The sequence below is a fragment of the Convolutriloba macropyga genome, chromosome 13 (assembly GCF_964194025.1).
Source record: "Convolutriloba macropyga chromosome 13, txConMacr16.3, whole genome shotgun sequence".
Taxonomy (NCBI): Eukaryota; Metazoa; Xenacoelomorpha; order Acoela; family Convolutidae; genus Convolutriloba; species Convolutriloba macropyga.
This window is the reverse complement of record NC_134480.1, coordinates 27704745-27724372: the sequence shown is the minus strand read 5'-3', so window position 1 is coordinate 27724372 and position 19628 is coordinate 27704745. Positions and strand designations below refer to the sequence as shown.

The window sequence follows — 19628 nt, the reverse complement described above, 5'->3', positions numbered from 1 at the left end:
GCTATTGAATTTTATGGTGCTGATACTACGAGTTTTCTCAAATATTTCGTGGATCCAATGCATTTCTTCATATTTGGGGATTTTTTGAATTTATATTGTTACGATGGAGAATCCCATTGCTGTTAAAAAAATATGAAACTAGAAAAGTTTTCATTGAAAAGTTCAGTCTTTAATGTCTTCGACACTTTTCTCGCTCAATTTTTTTCTTGAATTTGCCGTTTTTTACTGATTTTTTTCTTTAGGTAGCCGTAAATTGCTGACCGATCGCATGAGCTTGTAATTGAAGGTTGAATGAATGATGTTAACCGAAGCACTCAGTTTATAGCCAATAGTCTTAAAGTTTATGAAATTTTTTTCGAACTTTTCAGTTTTTGTGGTCCCGTCCAACTTCTTGTATTTCAACAAATATCATATCTACTTATATGATTTGTCACTGACGTTTTGTCTGTTGGACAATATGCGTTTTTGAAAACCTTTTTTGAGTGGTCAGTTTTGTGTTTCTTTTTCTCTTCTTTCAACACCATCGCGTAATAACAGATCCCAATGATTTTCAAATGTGGCCCAGGTAAATTTAGGTTAATTTTTTAGTATAAATCCTTTATCTGAAATAGTAGAAACAACAATTGAAATAAAAGTACATAATATTCAGATAATAGCTTATGATTTTAATGGTATCAATAATTTGTGTTTTCTCAAATTGTTTGTAATTTTTTGAGTGTTTCTGCATCCTTAGTCCGTTTCTATGGCATAGTCTAACCAAAGACAGGTCTCGTAATAACTTTTGGTTTCGTAATAACTTTTTAGCAATTTGTCAAGGTTTATTTAGTTAAAAGCTAAGGTTTTGTGAGACTTTTGAAATTTCATGGTTCAAAAAATATTGATTAATTTTTGAATTTCGCCTCATTACTCGTTCTCTTTGTCGACTTGTTACCTAGTCTCATTAAGAAAAAATTCCATCTGCTGTATAGTTAGGAAAAAGTAAATTTGTGTAGTTAAAATTTTATCTGACTGCATTTGGACGTTGTTACTAGGTGCTTTTAAATTTTGATATTCAGTTTTTGCCGTGAAATTTTTGTTTTTGCTGGTTTTGTTTTTTTTTCTCGTAGTCTCTTTAACGGCAGATCTCTTTGACGGTATAATGAGGCATGGCATTATGTAATTCAATTAGTGGTTAGATTGTGTAACGATTGTTTTAAACTCAAATATCTTTTTTTGTTATATCGCCATTTGGTTGACAATTAAGTAAAGAATGTTGGTAAGCTCGGGTCGGAACACCATGTGCGAACGCACATTAACGAACCTCCTTGTTAAACATCTTGAGGCGAACAGAACAATTGAAATGGTTTCTCGCAAGAGGGTTTGTTGAAAATTTCCGGTTTAGCGAACGCAGAAAAGTCTTTTTCTTAAGCAGTCTTTCAGTAGACAAAATTTTACAATTTTTTCACTAAGCTTATGAAGTATAGAAGCTGTTTTGATCATACCATCAACTTTTTTGGCGAGTAGTGCTAGATAATATTTTCACTCTTGGTATCGTGGTGAGAAAAGTAACCTCAATATAACGCAGACAGTGACTTTTTTGAAGATATGCCAATGGATGTGTCTTTAACCCAGGTTGAGGTGCCATCCGGAAGTGACCTCTGATCAGACCAAGTCCAACGCACACAGTGTGTTCCCAGATCAAAATTACAGGGTCTGGGATTTGGTTCCAGCGCACAATAGTATGATCAGAGGTCACTTCGGCCTGGTGATGGTATGATCAGAGGTCAATTCGGTCTGGGGATGGTATGATCAGAGGTCACTTCGGTCTGGGGATGGTATAATCAGAGGTCACTTCGGTCTGGGGATGTTATGATCAGAGGTCACTTTGGTCTGGGGATGGTATGATCAGAAGTCACTTCAGGATGAGAATGGTCTGATCCGAGGCGGATTCAAGCGCACATTAGTCTGATCAGAGACCATTTCAAGCGGAATTTTTTTTGATATTTTGTTTTTTTACATTACAGAGAGATGTCGGCTCTGTCAAGAGGCAACAAAAGCAGCATTCTGATCACAGACAGATCTAGAGTCTGATGTCTGTGATCAGAACCAAAGGGGCCCAACTGATTGAACATGCCAGTCCCTTACAAGGAAACTTTGTTTAACTGTAGAATACGATGTTTTATATGGAAAACTGTCTAAATTTATCCATTGAGTTGGAAATATGCACTAATGTGTATTAAATAATTTTTTACTCAGCAGTTGGGTTATCTTTTCTTTAGCAATAATACTTTTAGAGTGGTCTTTTTTTAGATAAATGTAATAATGCAAACATCATTTTGTATGAAATGAATATATTATAAAAAAGTGCGTGCAGTGAGGTGATTTCGCGCGCACAATAGTCTGATCAGGGGTAACTTTTGAGCGCACAGTAGTCTGATCAGAAGTGCTTTTGAGCGCCCAATCGTCTGGACAATGGTCTGGGTTTGAACTGGGCCATGGTCGCACAATCGTCTGGACAATGGTCTGATTATGGTCTGATCAGAGGTCCTTTCCGTCTGGGAAGGTCTGATCAGAGACAGTTTCGAGCGCACTTAGAGCGCACACGGTGTTTCGAGCGCATTTTAGTCTGATCAGAGGATACTTTGGTCTGGGAGGGTCTGATCAGAGGTAACTTTCGTCTGGCACGGTCTGATCAGGGGTCACTTCCGGATGGCACCTCAACCTAGGAAACGCACGATTTTGTTAACCTGAAGGAATAAAATTCTGTTGAACAGTCTGTGCAAGATTTCATCGTGTCATTTCATAAAACTGTTAACGCTGGACACGTCTCCTCCACTTTGTAGGTTGTTGTCGGAACATGCCAATTTTAGATCTGGCACATCAGCTTGTCTCAATTTTGGCGATTTCTATTATCCTTTTGGGTACCAACATCACTTATTGAAGTTAATCATAAAGCTTGGAAATGTTATTTGACTGCTGATTGATAACACCGTGACTTCAGCTTGATATGATTGCAATTTTTTAAACTAGTTTTGTCTTTTCAGCCTGAAAGTGGGTGCCCCTTGGCTGCCCACGGCAATCCCGCTAAACCAAAAAGACAAGTAACCCTGGAGTGCTCTATATATATGTGTTCTAAAAATCCTAGTTCAGACAGCAAATATATAGAGAAAAAAATTGGGATTAATGAAAACCTTTTAACCAATAAATTGGTGAAAAAAAACTAATTTATTGGTGTCACTGTTTCGAAGTTTTGAAACAAGCTGAACTAGGAAGCTTGAGAATTCTTTCTTTTTGGGCTTTTCATGGTTTCAAGTTTGATGCTGAGGTTTCAATTTCAATTTCTCAGGTTACTATTTTTCTTGTTCTGAAATCTGAAACAAAAAGTAGTGACTTGTTTAATGTTACATACTAGAAATTTTGTAAATCAAAAAATATTATTTTCTGAAGTTAGTTGTATTTTTCACAATTTCTTAATTTTTTTACAGTGTGTTTGTGCTCATCCCAAAAATAATATACACAAATGAATTGAAACTGTTGAGAAATTGTTCAAATATTTCAGTCCGATCCCGACATTCCCCTCTTACAATCCTCTGCCTCCCAGCAGATCAGCCAGGCCATACACAACATACGAACTGGACCAGATAAGACAGGCGCAGAGGCTGTAAGTTATAGACCATCTATCCTTATTTTCAAACAATTTCGTCATAAAATGGATCAGTTTGTTTAACATGTTCTGCGCTCCCGGATAAGAAAATATAATGCTATAAATGTCAATATGGTGTCGAAGAAAGATTGTTTATGAAATACGATAACAATTTTGAATACGGCAGGTGGCAAATTTTTGAAATTTTCCTCTCCTGCATTACTTCCAGTTAAAACATTTATTGTCGTCATTTTAACCAAAACTGGATTAAGAAAATATTTTATTTCGATATACGTAAATTCTCTCCAACTAATCTGTGCATTAAAGCATAGCATTGTGCATTTTCTGAGCAATTGTTTTGTCTTTAATTTAAGCGAAATTTAATAAACCCTTTTTTTTTGCGGCTTTGGGATGCAGACTAGAAAAGCTGGATGAGTTCTGCTGTTGTGAGCAGCCCAGCATTCGAAACAACATCAAGAGACCCAAGTCCGCTAGGGGTCTCTCCTCACCCACCCCTGCCCACCACGAGAACAGGTTCCTAAACTGAGTCGTGAATCATTTTGTATTCTCTTATGTATTGCAAAGATGCATGTCTGATCTTATCAAAATGAGTTAATTTAGATCAGTGTACACTTTAGTTGTAATGGTTGTGGCCATACAGATTTTAAATATTATGTCATATTCAATTTGTACACTCTTATAGATCAGTTCCGATATATTTAATCGACATTATGAGTCGCACAACTACCAAAAAATTGAAAAATTGACATTTTTAAATTCAGAAAACATATTTTGGTGCAATCGTGGTTGATTGAAAAATTAAACAGTTAAGATGACCAGATTAACAGCGCTTTAGATGAACTTCCTTCTTTCTGTAGTTTTATAGGAAGTCAAAGCTCTCCCCTCACAATGGATGAGATTAATAGATAACGATTTTTACCCTTCTCATTGAGAAGTGGCATTAAGCATCCATTGAAGGGAACACGCATTGTTTAACTCCCCGCTCATTTGGCGAGTGGAGTATTGGGGTCATTTTTCTAAATTAAGTGGACTATCTGGTCCATTTTAGCTCTTTAATTCCCCTCACTATACCTATCTTAATACCTTAAAAGGGTCTCTACTGTGACAAAAGAAGGATTACCCTAATTAGTAATTACACGATGTCTTTGTAGTTTGTGACCAAATTCCACGAATAAGTAATTAGAGGTTTCTTCAAGCGATTTCTTCCACAATCATTTGATTTTTAATCTTCAGAGACATTAACTCTTGATAAACTCCCTCCTTGTCTAGTATTTGCAACAGTTTCCAGTGTCAAAACAGAACATGATCAAAAATTTATTTGGAAAACCAAATTAACTTTTATGAATTAAAACCCGTACCATATCCACAGAGACGATCAGGCCTGATTCAGGAGAAAATCATAGAAGGTGCCAGGCCTGATTCAGAGTCTGATCAGGTAAAATAAAAAGCTGCTAAGAGAATACTCTAGAGTTGATCTCCGAAGTTTCTATCGACAGAAAAAAATCAAGTCTTGGGGGTCTCTGTCCAGATAAATCCCAAGTCTTGAGTCTCTCTGCCAAGTGAAGAATAGACCCAAGACTCTGTGACCGCTTTGCAGACAAGACGCAAGACTTGGGATTTCACTTGGCAGAAAGGATCCAAGACTTGATTTTTTTCTGGACAGTGGTTAGAATTTTTTAAGGCTCAGCGGCACTTTTAACATAAGTTTGAGTACCCTTATGTACAAACATAGCACTAAGTGCACCAATTATGATTGCGAAAGCTGCCAAAATTAAGTTAATGGCTCTTGGTAAAGTGTGGTCACCTTTTCAAGGCCTATGAGGTAATTAAAAAAACAAATTCAGTAGTCACTGTTGAAGAAAAATGACGATCTATAGCTAGAAAAAATCATAACAATACAAAACATTATAACTGCGCGAAAAATAACATCCACAAGCAAACACACAAAAAGTACTAACACGCACACTCATGCACACAAAATGAGAACCAACAACTAATTTCTTTATGCCAACACGAACCACAGTTCTGTTTTGAAACACAGGGGTTTATTCGTTATTCCTAATTGGTTATTTCTAGGGTTGCGTGTCCATTATTCAGATAATTTTTTGTGAGTAAATAGAGCAGGATTGAATCCTAGAAAGCGCTGCAGAGTACACAAAAGTTACTCAGGGATTGGTCCAGCATCCAGACCTCAAATAAAATTCAAGGATAATTATGTTCGAAACGGCGTTTCATGTCCTTTGTTCGACCACCCAATAATATTATACGTCAGATCATCTTTTAGCCAATTACCGAAACAAGTTCTGAATAGATCTTGCACAAGCAGTTTTTTGAAAAAAGTATAATAGGATATTTTATCTGATGTTGCACGACAAAAATTTCAATGATAGAAAAGTAATATTGTGTCATAAAAGTTTTTGAGTATCAATTTTGACGACGTTGTCTGATTAAAGATCTTATTAAGTTTTTTTAAATCAGATCATACAAAATAAAAAGTCAATATCACTCCGGTTGCCGTTACATTTTTTCCAAATATACATGAATGTATTCTGTCAAGCCTTCATTTTGTAATCGACTGCAGTTAATGTGTCTTTTCCAGCACAACCGTAAAAACTCATATTGGAATTTTAAACAGAAAACTGCTAGTTTTTTGATAACATTTTATTTCGCATTTTATTTTCAAAAGAAAGGTGCTAAGATTTGAGTGATTCAAGTAAAAAAAACCGACTGGTTTATTTTCCAGAAAGATGGCAATGTTATAAACAGAGGAAATCTAGATAAAAATCAATCACCGGACGAAACTGTAAGTCGAACTTCATCTGAATTCGGTTCAACTAGAACACAAGCATCTTTTGAAAGAACTACCTTTATTGTGAACTCAAAAATTTAATAATCAAGTTGAACAGATTTCACGTGAGACTGAGCTCAGCCTGCTGTTTCATACAGTAAACCGATAAAACTTCACCTCGATTTTCTCTTTATATAATAATGCCATATTTTGCAACATAAAACATTTAAGGTGTTAGGCAATTATAGCTGAATCGTAACACTAATCGCAATTGGAAATCATGATGATATTGAAAATGCTTCTTCTCATGCCAAAGTTTTTGGAAATTGTTGCTTGACAATGCCAAGTTTGGAAATCTCTGCACAAGACCAAGTTTGCAAACGATCGAAAAGTTTGTTCCGGTTGCTCTCTGCTTAAATTGGCAATATAGGTTTTTTCACTACTCTTTTCTCAGATATTGTTGAGTTCAATTGCAAAAATGTGTTGAAGTACACAGTGTACAAGATATGTGTGATACAAATCACTATACACGTCTACTTATGACGAAGAGGGATAAGAAATTAGAACTGTTTACAAATTTTTTGTAAAAGTTCAGCATTATTTTACGAAAATGGCAAACTTGTTTCAAAAAGACAAGTGAGTAACCAATTAAAAAACAATTTTTTGATATTTTTAACGAGCGTTCGTTTAGTTTTAATGGCAAAATAAAAACAACGAGGACTTTCCTTAAAATTAACTGGATTTGAGTCTCCGATTACTTCAGTGCTAAACAAGCACATTTCAAAAGTAAAAAATCATTTCAATTCTGAAACATTGCATCTCCAGAATACTTTAGGTGCAGTTTCTCTTCGTTATGATTACATTGAGGTCATAGAATTCAACCAGGCTATGTGTATTGTGTGTATTCAGAATATTACTCCTTGGCCAATGTTAAGTCTGAGCAGCATAAAAATTTACTTTTTATCGCTTACAACTAATATTTATTCTAGTAGTATACACCCTCTTTATTCTTAAGCTAGATTTTAGATATTTATCACAAAGCTCAATAAGGTTAGTGGTTACGACTCGCTACGCGGGAATTCGAGTCGCACATAAAGCAAACCTTGTTGTCGCGAGTTAAGCTAAACATATCATTTTTCACGCAGTAAATTTTTGCTTGATAATGCCATGCTTGGAAATCACTCCACAAGATCAAATTTGCAAACAGTCAACAAGTTTGTTCCGGTTGCGTTATGCCTAAATTAGCATTGTGGATGACTTTATTACCCATTTCTCAGATATTGCTGAATTCAATTGCAAAAGTACACAGTGTACGGGAGACGTGTGATACAGATCACCATACATGTCAACTTCTGATGAAGAGGGAGAAAAATTCAGACCTGTTTGCAAATTTTTGTAAAATTAATGCATTTTTTTTTACAAAAGTTGCGAATTTTATTTTAGTTCTGAAACATTGCATCTCCAGAATTTTCTAAATTTATTTATGTGCTGTTTCGCTTCATTATGATCATGATGATGTCATAGATTTCACCCAGGCTATGTGTATCCTGTATACTCTGAACATTAGCCATTTGCCAATGTTAAGTCTGAGCAGCATAATGTTTTATTTTTTATGGCTTAAAAGTGGTTTTACTATAGTAGTATACACGCTCTTTATTCTCAAGCTAAGTTTTAGGTATTTACCACAAAGCCCCTTTAGGCTAGTGATTACGACTTGCTACGCAAACAAAATGTTACAAGTATCTACGCGGTTTTTTTTTTCGAATCGCATAAAGGAAACGTTGTTAGCGGGAGTATGCTGATCTTTTTTTTCTGGAAAATTTTTCCTCAAAAATAAGGACAAGCCAGTGTAAATTGTTACATGAACTGAACACCGGCCTTCCAGAAAAAACAGAATGTCTATAGACTGATTCAGCGCCCATTTGCTCTGCCACCAATCTCAGGGAGTAAATGATACTATTTTACAAATACCTGGCATATAATTCTCTATCGTGCCTGCTGTGAATTGCTAAAATTGCGTGATTGGTGATTGCGTAAAAACCTTTGTAAAATTTGATGTGTTGTTTTGTTTGTACTTAGTTTGGTATTCACACGTCAACCAGTTCAAATCGAGTTTTCTAGCATCCTTATTCATTACAGTATCATCAGTTCGTTTGAGTAATATAACCATTGAAGTTCATTGAGAAGTAGTAATCCATCGTCTATTTCAGCATGCACCAAGATCCGGATACAGTGATCCACCCGTACAATAGACCAGCAGGGGGCACCTACACCACAACTACCAACAAGAGAATGGCCAAGGCACAGCAGATTGCGTAAGATATATCAATTCTGCTTCATTTTGAACGTTATTCAGACTTTGGCGGGTTCTCTTCGATGGCTCCAGACTATGTTATTTGAAAGCACAACGCCCCCTCGTGCATTCATCTTTGGTATTAACATAATTGATTTTTTATGGGACCTCAACTTGTGTTCTTTCAAAATCCCCCTAGGGAACAATGATTCGTTTTATCAGTCTGTAATAATGGGTTACACGTTCTTGAACTAAAATATGTTTTTGTAAACTGGTAAGAGGAAAATGTTTTGTTGGAGTGCTTGGGGTTTGATCGTTAGGATTCATTAGAGCCATAGTTCCTTCTTTCTCACCCAATGAGAGAGATGAACAGAAGAAATTGCTTAAGACTTGACGGAGGCGAAGCAGAAAGAGAAAGCGACTCAGGTAATTTGAAGGAAAGGGACTGTAAAAACAGAGTTGACTGATTAGTGATTAATAATTATAAAGTTAAACCGAAGCCATGATAGTGACTAATCAAGTAATTTTTCCAACCCCAATTAGACGGAGGTGGGGGGGGGGGAGGAGGAACAGAGCTGCTCACCTGGTTTCTTATTGTTCAGTGAAGTTCGGCTGATCGATATATTTGACGTGGTGTCAGGACAATTTACCCAATGCCATTATACCCAATGCCATTATACCCAATGCCAATATACCCAATTTACTCTGATACTTTCGTTCAATAAACCGACAACAAATTAGCAGTCGTTATTTCCCTCTGTTTTAACATATTTAGTGGCCATGGCCATGCCTCAGCAGCCAGCGTGACTTGATATGAAACTATCACAACCGAACATGGATTAAATTACCCGCTTGTTAAATCATATGTGTAAGAGCTATTTTCTCTTAATTAGTACTCGGATTATGGAAAGAAAATATCAATATATCAATGTGAATTTGGTATAATGGCATTGGGTATTTTGGCATTGCGTATAATGGCATTGGGTATTTTGGCATAGGGTATAATGGCATTGGGTATTTTGGCATTGCGTATAATGGCATTGGGTATTTTGGCATTGGGTATAATGGCATTGGGTATTTTGGCATAGGGTATAATGGCATTGGGTATTTTGGCATTGCGTATAATGGCATTGGGTATTTTGGCATAGGGTATAATGGCATTGGGTATTTTGGCATAGGGTATAATGGCATTGGGTATTTTGGCATTGCGTATAATGGCATTGGGTATTTTGGCATCGGATATAATGGCATTGGGTATTTTGGCATAGGGTATAATGGCATTGGGTATTTTGGCATCGGGTATAATGGCATTGGGTATTTTGGCATTGCGTACAATGGCATTGGGTATTTTGGCATAGGGTATAATGGCATTGGGTATTTTGGCATTGCGTATAATGGCATTGGGTATTTTGGCATTGGGTATAATGGCATTGGGTTTTTTGGCATAGGGTATAATGGCATTGGGTATTTTGGCATTGCGTATAATGGCATTGGGTATTTTGGCATAGGGTATAATGGCATTGGGTATTTTGGCATAGGGTATAATGGCATTGGGTATTTTGGCATTGCGTATAATGGCATTGGGTAATTTGGCATCGGGTATAATGGCATTGGGTATTTTGGCATTGGGTATAATGGCATTGGGTATTTTGGCATCGGGTATAATGGCATTGGGTATTTTGGCATTGCGTATAATGGCATTGGGTATTTTGGCATAGGGTATAATGGCATTGGGTATTTTGGCATTGGGTATAATGGCATTGGGTATTTTGGCATAGGGTATAATGGCATTGGGTATTTTGGCATTGCGTATAATGGCATTGGGTATTTTGGCATAGGGTATAATGGCATTGGGTATTTTGGCATTGCGTATAATGGCATTGGGTATTTTGGCATTGCGTATAATGGCATTGGGTATTTTGGCATCGGGTATAATGGCATTGGGTATTTTGGCATTGGGTATAATGGCATTGGGTATTTTGGCATCGGGTATAATGGCATTGGGTATTTTGGCATAGGATATAATGGGATTGGGTATTTTGGCATTGGGTATAATGGCATTGGGTATTTTGGCATTGGGTATAATGGCATTGGGTATTTTGGCATAGGGTATAATGGCATTGGGTATTTTGGCATAGGGTACAATGGGATTGGGTAAATTGTCATGTAAATCATTTGACGTAGGAAACATGAGTGGTGTCATCAAGGATCCCATCGAAGGTAAAATTGTCAAATAAAAATAAATTTCAAAATCAAATGAACATACCCCATTTTATCGTAAATTTGATACCTTTACAATAACTTTTGAACAATTTTAGCAATTAGCGACAATTTCGTGTTCTTCATAATAGCGCGACCCTATAGGTAGGTTGTAATTAGTCTTTTGCGGAATTTAAACTTGAGAGATTGGATTATAATTGTGAGCCATCTTTTCTCAAGATCATAATATTTTTTCATTTTTTTTCTGCCGATAAATTGACGTAGTGAGTTCAGTAACGTTAGAATAGTGACATAAGAACTGGCAAGAGACTTCAAACTGTACTTAAAGTAGAGAGAAACATACCAATTTTCGGATTTTATAGATAGTTTATTTTCCTGTGAGGCAATTTGACTTCCGTTTTCACTGTTTTTCTCTTGATTTTCTGCAGTTATATTTCAAAAAGGGATACGTTGGTATTATTGCTTCATATATGCTAATGTCTGTATCGAATAATGGCTGCGAATGATTTATACCGCTAATACACGGTAATAAATCAGAGGAAATTATCCACTTCATTATTCCTTTATAACAATTTTTCCTTTCGACTAATTTATAAGTCTGTTTAATGAAGGAATGCGCTGTTTTGTCGAGTAGTTATAGGTTTCAGTGAATATTGTTTTTCTTCTTACTGATTTTTTTTAAATATGGGTGTTCGATTTTGTCCGTGATTGCTCTATTGTTTAGTTTCTTATTCTCAAAAATAGCAGGTCTCGTCGGATTTCTAATGCGTTCTTATTGTCTTAATGTGTTAATTTTGTAGCTGAAATTTGTAACTTTGACTTCCATTTCGTTTGAAATTATTTTGTGAAATTTTTCATATGGTCTTCTTTTTTTAAATCATTTTCTGGAATTTGTGTTGTTTTTTGTCAATTTGTCAATAACTCAGATAAAAATGACGATTATTGTTTTTCATTATGAAACATCTAGAGGTTGTTACTAATTTTAGCTGTTGTTACTTTTTTGACTCTTGGTTTAACTCTTTTTTTTTACCACTTTAAACTTTAGAAACCATCTGAGGTTCTCCAAATGTCCGTAATTTGTCCTTTTCGGTAAAAACGTTTTTCGTGTTGGGAAAAAGTGTACTTTTGTTGACATAATATAAATTTTCGGTAATGTTATTTCTGGGTTTTTTGAAGAAAATGGAGTTTTGCTTTGTCCAGATCTTTTTTTTTCTTGCGTTTCTTTTTGCCTCCAGTGCTATATTTTGCTCAATATCAGAGGCTGACACAATGGCAAAACTGGTTATTAGGTGTATCTGTTCTTTGAATTATCAATTCGGCACCTGTTCGTGTACTTATTCTGGTTATTTTTTATCCTCAGTTTTATTTTGACTATCAGATCATGCGTTCATGAATCTAATTAGCTAAGTAACTAAATTTGACTACAAATTGCCACTTTTTTAACTGAAATTTTAGTACCTGCTGATATTACGGTCTTGACCTTTTTCTCTCTCGTGTTCTATCAGTTTTTGACCAATCGTTTGATAGTTTTTTGGGCACACTTAATAAATCTTTTTGAGAATGCAAAAACCAAGTAATTAAATACCGTTTATCTTAAACTCAATTAAGATTATGATAAAGCACTTTTTGAAAGAAATTAATGTTGGAATTTGTTTGAAAATGACAAAGAAGTTGAAGTCAAAATTTAATTCTAGTTGTCTGTTGAAATTAAGTGTTTACTTGACTAAATTGTTGTTTTCTTCTCCTAAAAAACTGTATTGATGTTAAATTTCATCTAAATGTGAGACATTTTACTCAGGTCAATTTTTGTTCATCCTTTTGAAAAAAAAACAGACTGTTGCCGAACGCTATATTGTTCATTACTGTCATAATTGGGGATTTAATCAAACCTTAAGTTACAAAATATGACCAACCTTTTTTTGGTTTGTATCAAATCGATTTGGTAGATATTTGAGCCAAGAATTTGGATGCGTTGGGTCCAAAAATTATGTAAAATTGTAGATAATTAAGATACTACTGATATCTTTCTGGATGGAATCCGTTAGAAAACCTTAATCAAAGTTGAGCCTCCCCTAAGTGGGGCAAAACCAAGAAGGTGGAAACCATGTTTGGTTTGAATTCATTTCTATTATAATTATTTTTATTATTATTATTATTATTATTATTATTATTATTATTATTATTATTATTATTATTATTATTATTATTATTATTATTATTATTATTAGTATTATTATTATTATTATTATTCTCAACACAAGACGTAATCTCAATTTCTTATGATTTTACAGCATTAGTTGTTACGGATAATACTTTTCTAATATATTAACAGATTGATGCATCATCGCAAAACTATGAGGTAAAAACAATACGTAAATTTTTTACTTTGAATGAAAGACTGATGCTCATGGACTGTGCGCCTCTACAAAATCAGCTATGAATCAAAGATTTTCAATTCTTTACTTTTTTTACCAAACCAAGTACTATCATTTTGATATATTACAGACTTTTAATGGTGATACACCCCTAGTTGATTGAGGACGGTTATCTTGCAAGATCTTGCAAGAATCTTGCAAGAATCTTGCAACACTATGCATCATCTTGCAAGACTCTTGCAAGATTCTTGCAAGATCTTGCAAGATAACCGTCCGAAATGCAAGAGTCTTGTAAGAACAGGACAAACCATTAAAATGACCATTGAATTATTTTTGTGGAAACGAGTATGTCAAATACGTTATCGAGGCAAAGTTTTAATGAAACTTTCCGTTGAGGACCGAGAGAAAAATTAATTTCAGGCAAAAGATTTTGGACCCCATTTTTTGTCTTTAGACTGTGTGCAAACCTCAAAGGGAGTGCCGTTTGGCTATAGGAAGAACTTAGAAAGGATTAGAAGGATGAGAAATGTGATCATCAATATAGAACTTTCCGTTGAACCGAGAGCTCCTTTCAATGGACTGAAATCATAAGATAACATGGTCTTTGAGTTAATTGGGGTTTAGAATTCTTCTTTTATATTTAAAATTTTGGGACGTCTATCTTGCAAGATTCTTGTAAGATTCTTGCAAGGTAAGCGTCCGGATCTTGCATCTTGCAAGATTAGCGTTATTTGCAAGTATCTTGCAAGATCTTGCAAGATAAACGTTATTTGCAAGAATCTTGCAAGATCTTGTAAGATAACCATCCTTGCTCGTCTAGGGACAGCACAAAACACCGAAGCGACAGTGAAGCATGACAAAAACCCCTCAAGTTACTCTGTTTTAGTACTCGGTCGTCAATTTTATGATTCATTACTGATTTTCTTATGACACTAGGGTGCGAGATAGATTAAATTCAGCTTCCACATTCTGATAGCTTTGTTGTCCAAAAAATTGAACTTTTTCTGCTTTAATTGTTGCTTGAAACATTTTTCAAAGCTTTATTCGTTATCTAACTGTCCACCGCTGTTCATTTTGGCGAGATGAATATTTTCATAATGAGTCATAAACAACAATCCACCCTACAAAATTTTAACCAAATTTACTTTTCAACATTTTAGTCAAATGATAGAGGCGGAAGAGACGGCTAATTCCGCCGCGCCAGAAGTGGAATTGATGGGAATAGACGGAAGGATCTATAAGGGGCGCACGGGTGAGAGTGGAGGAATGATTCCAGGTGTTGTTCACGATTACGACATCGGTCGAGCACCTTCTGCTGCTGGAGTTGAGCTGCCGGACATTCAACAGGTACGTCCGCTTTTATCAAGGCATTTGTAATTGATTATTTGTTTCAGTTATGATATTCTGCCAAATTTTTGAGATAGCTCAAGACTTTCTAACGAAGATGCGCATGATCAACTACTAATACGTCTAATGGTTCAATAACATAACAGCATTTGAAGTTGTAAACGAGTGATTTCGTAAATGACACCACGGTTGAGCGGTACCAAGATGAAAATAAACGATGAAATTAATTTGAATTAGAGTGTATTAAGCGATATTGCGTATATTTGCATTTTTTAATGTCAAGCAGTTTCAATTGCAAGATGCCTAGACCGATGCCTAGTGATCTCTAAACAATGATTAGAAGCGTCCTTCAATAAAGTAATGATAATTCAGTTTTTGAGCTTTTCTAATGCTAATATGAACTAACCAATAAAAAGGAAGGTTGATCTCACCCAATGAAATGGGAGGATGATTTACGTTTTGTTGAAGTGCCAAATGAATAGATTAGACTCACATGGCTGTTAATTTGGGTATCTGATAGAGGATTAACTGTTAACTTCAGAACATTTCTAATCAATAACGATTGCATCAATCTATCATTTGCTGAATTTAAGTTCTATAAACTAATACGACTTTGACATTGGTCACCTTGAAAGATTAGCACATTGATCTGATGGCCTTGACAAATAGTATGATAACACTTATCTCTAACATTTCGAAAATGTGCTGAACTAACTTGACCTCTTCACATGCAGCCTAATACACCCCGAGGGGGTCTGGGATATCCCCCCTCTTCCAACGGCCACCACCACCATCCCCTCCCCCAACCAACAAATGGCGTCCCTCCGGAATGCCATCACAACGATTGGTAGGTAAGGGTGTCCTCTGTTTGTTCACACGTTTGAGAGGGAGGCGTGAACTAATTGGTGATAACAGGATCCCACCCGTGTGTAATCAAATCACCTTTCTGCGACAGAAGCAGCTTCATCTTCACATGCGGCAAACATCGGAACAGTTTGAAAACAAAATGCTGCTGCGGCTTATACAATTTCCTCATTTTGGTTGCTTCAAATGACAAAGACACTCAGATAATTGATCCAAACCCCCCCCCCCCCCAAGTTTATTTGGGGTTAGGAACTTTATACAGGTCTAAATTTTGTGTGTTTTGAAAAATCTTGAATGACCGATATCTTTTGCGTAGTGATGAAAGTAGTGGCATCATTCAAAAAATTTCGATCAGCTGAATTAACCTCCCGGGTTGACCTTTCTTGGGAACCATATCCAAGAACCATATATGGTTCCATACAGGCCATACATCAATTTTTTATATGATCTTGCTATGGTTGTCAAGATTTCCATATATGATTCTTATATGGTATCCAAGAATCCGGTATGCATATTTGTGCGCTCTTTCAGCACCCATACGTCATTTTGCAGCAGTCTCAGTTGTAGCCCCTTTACACGACTTATGGCATATATTAGTACCCTATGTGGTTCTTACATAGTTCTTATATGGTCCACATATGGTTCCTACCTGGTTCTTATATGGTTCACATATGGTTATTATTTGTTTCTTAAATGGTCCAATCATGATTCTTACATGATCCATGCATGGTTTTTTCATGATAGCTTTACTAAAAGCTTTTAGAAGTCTTTCGCAATTTTCTGTTTTTTTAGGGAGAAAAAAGTTAATTAAAAATATTTCCATTTTTATTTAACTCTACCTTTTTACATTTAAGAGAAATCACTATTCACATAGATGTTCTAGAGACCACAGGAATGATATTTATTACTGCAGAATGGTGAAAAATCTTTAAAAATTGTTCGCTCATGTAAAAATTTAAACAGTGTTTTATGCCCACTTTATGATTAAAAAACAAAACTAAGCAGAGAGAATATTTAAAATAACTTTAGTTCAGAATTGTCTAAACCCAAAAATATAGTGGCAAAATATTTAGTTTGGCTACCAAGAAAATGCAATCAACTTTAATCAAACAAAATAACGAGTTCCCATTAATTGAATTAGTATGATTTGTCACTATAGTTTTAATTAAATTCTTTTCACTAAGAATTGAAATTTTCCATAGCTGTTTTTAGCTGGCATTTTTTTCGACGAGAGTTTCCTCATTTTAGAACTAAAAGATGCAACACACAATTTTGAAATATGTTGTAATCTTTAACTATGGGACCAACTACCATCAAGTAGCAACTATATATAACGCTAACAATGCAATACATGAGCATTTAGATTGCAAAAACTGATGTTAATATATGGAGTAGAATTACCACATGGAAATCCTCGCTATTTTTATTGACTGGAGCTTTGATCCTTTCAAATTGGAAATGTATTACAATATCGAGGTTATTCATACAATTGTCCAGCAAAATTGTAAACAGGTGTACAATTAAACACGAGACGATTGTACACGCTTTTGCATCTACGGTTCCATCAGTAGTTCCATCCAGGTATTATAATTGATGTATTTTTTTCAAAGTTTGTTTTTCTTAATTTTGAAACAAAGAATTGCGTGGCTCTTTTCTAAATAGTTACAGTTAGTTGTTGCTGTTGCACAGTTTTTTTTACTGTTGTTTCACAAGTGCTTATTAATTATTACGGAGTGACTCTGACCCAATTATAGCAATCGTGTCTCTATGCGTTTTCCATGAAAATTTTTTCTTGCCCTTGCGTTCGCTTGCGTGAATTGGTTTCTCCAGTAAGTTTTTGACGATTGGCTACTTGATTTAATTTGCAGCAGTCTACCATTAAAGTGTAATCAAAAGTCAAAAGTGAACGAATTTCTAATTTTTGCACTCAATCTTAGTAGAGGTGAAAAGGAGCTCTGACGACCTCTTACCAGTCAATCACCCCCCACCCGATGAAGCAAGCTAAATTGAAATCATGTATACGTTAGGACACGTTTTCACTAATAACGTTTCAAAGGAGGCCGAGGTTGGGCCAGCTAATTTTGGCAAGCTAACCCGGCAACCTGGATCTCAACAACTATGACAAAAAATATTATCCTCATGCTTGCTGATTTCAACGAGAACTGCAACCTAACAATAGAAATGTCACTATAATTAGTGCAGAGTTTCTTTTTGTTGATTTGGCATAATTAATTTGAACTTTTTCAGTTCATTTCATGCATTCCCAATGTTTTTTTTACAATTAAAGCTTGTTCCGGAATGCTCTATATTCAGTATTAAGGCTGCAATCGATTTTTTGAGCCAGTTATTTTGAGCCTGTAATTATTATAACAACTGTAAAGTTGCATGAATCAAATGAACCTGAGAAATGTTTTTTTTTCAGCGATCCGGACGACGCAGCGCAGTCATGAAATCAGCTAAGAGGTCAAGTGCCAGAGGTCAAGTATCCCAACAACAGAAACAGAAACCCTCAACTCCTGCTTCCGAAGTACACCCTGCGGCCGCCTTAATCGACCCCAGCCTCATAAACAACCCAAACATGTCAAGTCAAAATAACTTAGCTGATAGCTCGAATGACGTCATTAGTGCTAGAATTGACGTGGAACCACAACCAATTGTGTAAACATATAGAATATGCACGAATTTGAAATAAGAAGATCAATAACTTGAACGTTATTTCCCAGGTTGAGGTCCCAGACAAAATTGACATCAGATCAGACCCTCCCAGAGCCAAGAGGCCCGTGAACAGGCCAATTACAGACCATATCATGAGTTCAAATGGAGATCAGGATCCTGTAATTTTGAGCGACCCCCTCCCCCTCCATGGTCTCGATTATGATCTGCTCAGATGTCGCTTTGGTTTTGAATCTCGGCTTGGGATATGTTGTTTGCAGTTCATAAATGCATAATACGTTCGAAAAGGAAACTAACAACACAAAATAGTTCACATATAGACTTGACTGAGCTTAGAAAGATCTTGATTCAAACACACGACCGGAAAAATGGCTACACTGAGCTCAGATTTCGTTTTAACTGAAATTTATATACCGCATTTTGACCAGAAAAACTATCAAAAGCTTCTCGAAATTTATCGCATTATATATATTTTCGTTTTTGTTCCTTTTTGAGCAATTGTTTGCTTGAATTAAGCTAACAATTTAATAATACCTTATAATAGATAGGAAAATAAAGCAGTTATTCTTGATAATTTTGCTGTAAAAATATTTCCCTGTAAAGCTCCCCAATTTTGATGCTTCCGCTAAAGTGAAATAGAGTTTTGTAGTAAACGTTTTGACGGAATTCGACAGCAGCTCCTTTTCGAAGCTAATATGACTGAGTCTGCGTATCTTAGTTGACATCTGATCAGACAGGAACAGGTTTTTATGTCCATCGATAGATAGATTTGACTAAAACGTTTGGCCTCGCGGCATAAATTTAGTCTTGGTCCACAAACTTCAGAAGCGGAAAATTTAAAAATATCTCTGGCTTGAACCTATTTATCATTTCTTAAAATTGTTACATACATACCTTGATAGAACCACGTTAATTTTTGACAAATTTTGTTTTCAATGCAAAATAATTTTTGACCAACTAGCTCTTTCTATTGATGCCAAGCTCTGCTTCAAAATCGATTGTCAAAAAAGAAACTATCTCACGTTGATCGATGCAATCAAGTTATACCCATCGCGGACACAAGGACATCGCGTGTAAACAGCTTTTGGCGAACAGCTTTAAACTTGCTAAGTTATTATTAAGCAATATCAGGTGCTCATTCGATGGTTTTTCCAAAAATAAAGTGCCAGATGAAGATGACAAATGAGTAATTAATTAAATCTGGTTTTGCTTAATTTACGCTCATTTCAAGACTCCGGAAGACTTTAATCCGGATGACTCCGGAACTTTTAATCGGTTAAACAATCGCAAAAAGTAAGTTCAAAAAAAATTAAACATTAATTGTTTCGCCATGATCAATCATGGTTTTCAAATGAAATGTAAAAGTCGATTAAACCGTCTTTCCATTTGTTTGGTATTTCAGGGATGAATGGCTTCAATTAAGAA

General features: G+C 35.6%; 3 protein-coding genes across 13 annotated transcripts in view; 2 read left to right on the top strand and 1 right to left on the bottom strand.

Annotated features, from left to right (window-relative positions):
• Positions 1 to 18344, top strand: part of LOC142352200 (uncharacterized) — a 44157-nt gene extending 25813 nt beyond the window's left edge. For 3 of the 11 annotated variants that reach the window (XM_075404625.1, XM_075404617.1, XM_075404618.1), the window contains 6 exons: positions 3024 to 3080; positions 3539 to 3640; positions 4040 to 4156; positions 8642 to 8746; positions 14480 to 14666; positions 17953 to 18344. In XM_075404625.1, the coding sequence (XP_075260740.1) occupies positions 3024 to 3080; positions 3539 to 3640; positions 4040 to 4156; positions 8642 to 8746; positions 14480 to 14666; positions 17953 to 18192 (808 nt within the window). In that variant the 3' untranslated portion in view covers positions 18193 to 18344. Of the gene's footprint in view, positions 1 to 3023; positions 3081 to 3538; positions 3641 to 4039; positions 4157 to 8641; positions 8747 to 14479; positions 14667 to 15400; positions 15518 to 17952 lie in introns of all 11 variants that reach the window. The other 8 variants (XM_075404620.1, XM_075404619.1, XM_075404622.1 and 5 more) reach the window with 6 other exon arrangements.
• LOC142352034 (uncharacterized) overlaps positions 1 to 19628 on the top strand; it is a 309880-nt gene that overhangs the window by 139875 nt on the left and 150377 nt on the right. The gene's annotated exons all lie outside the window — the stretch shown is intronic.
• LOC142352035 (small ribosomal subunit protein uS11-like) overlaps positions 1 to 19628 on the bottom strand; it is a 211574-nt gene that overhangs the window by 123243 nt on the left and 68703 nt on the right. The window lies entirely within an intron of this gene.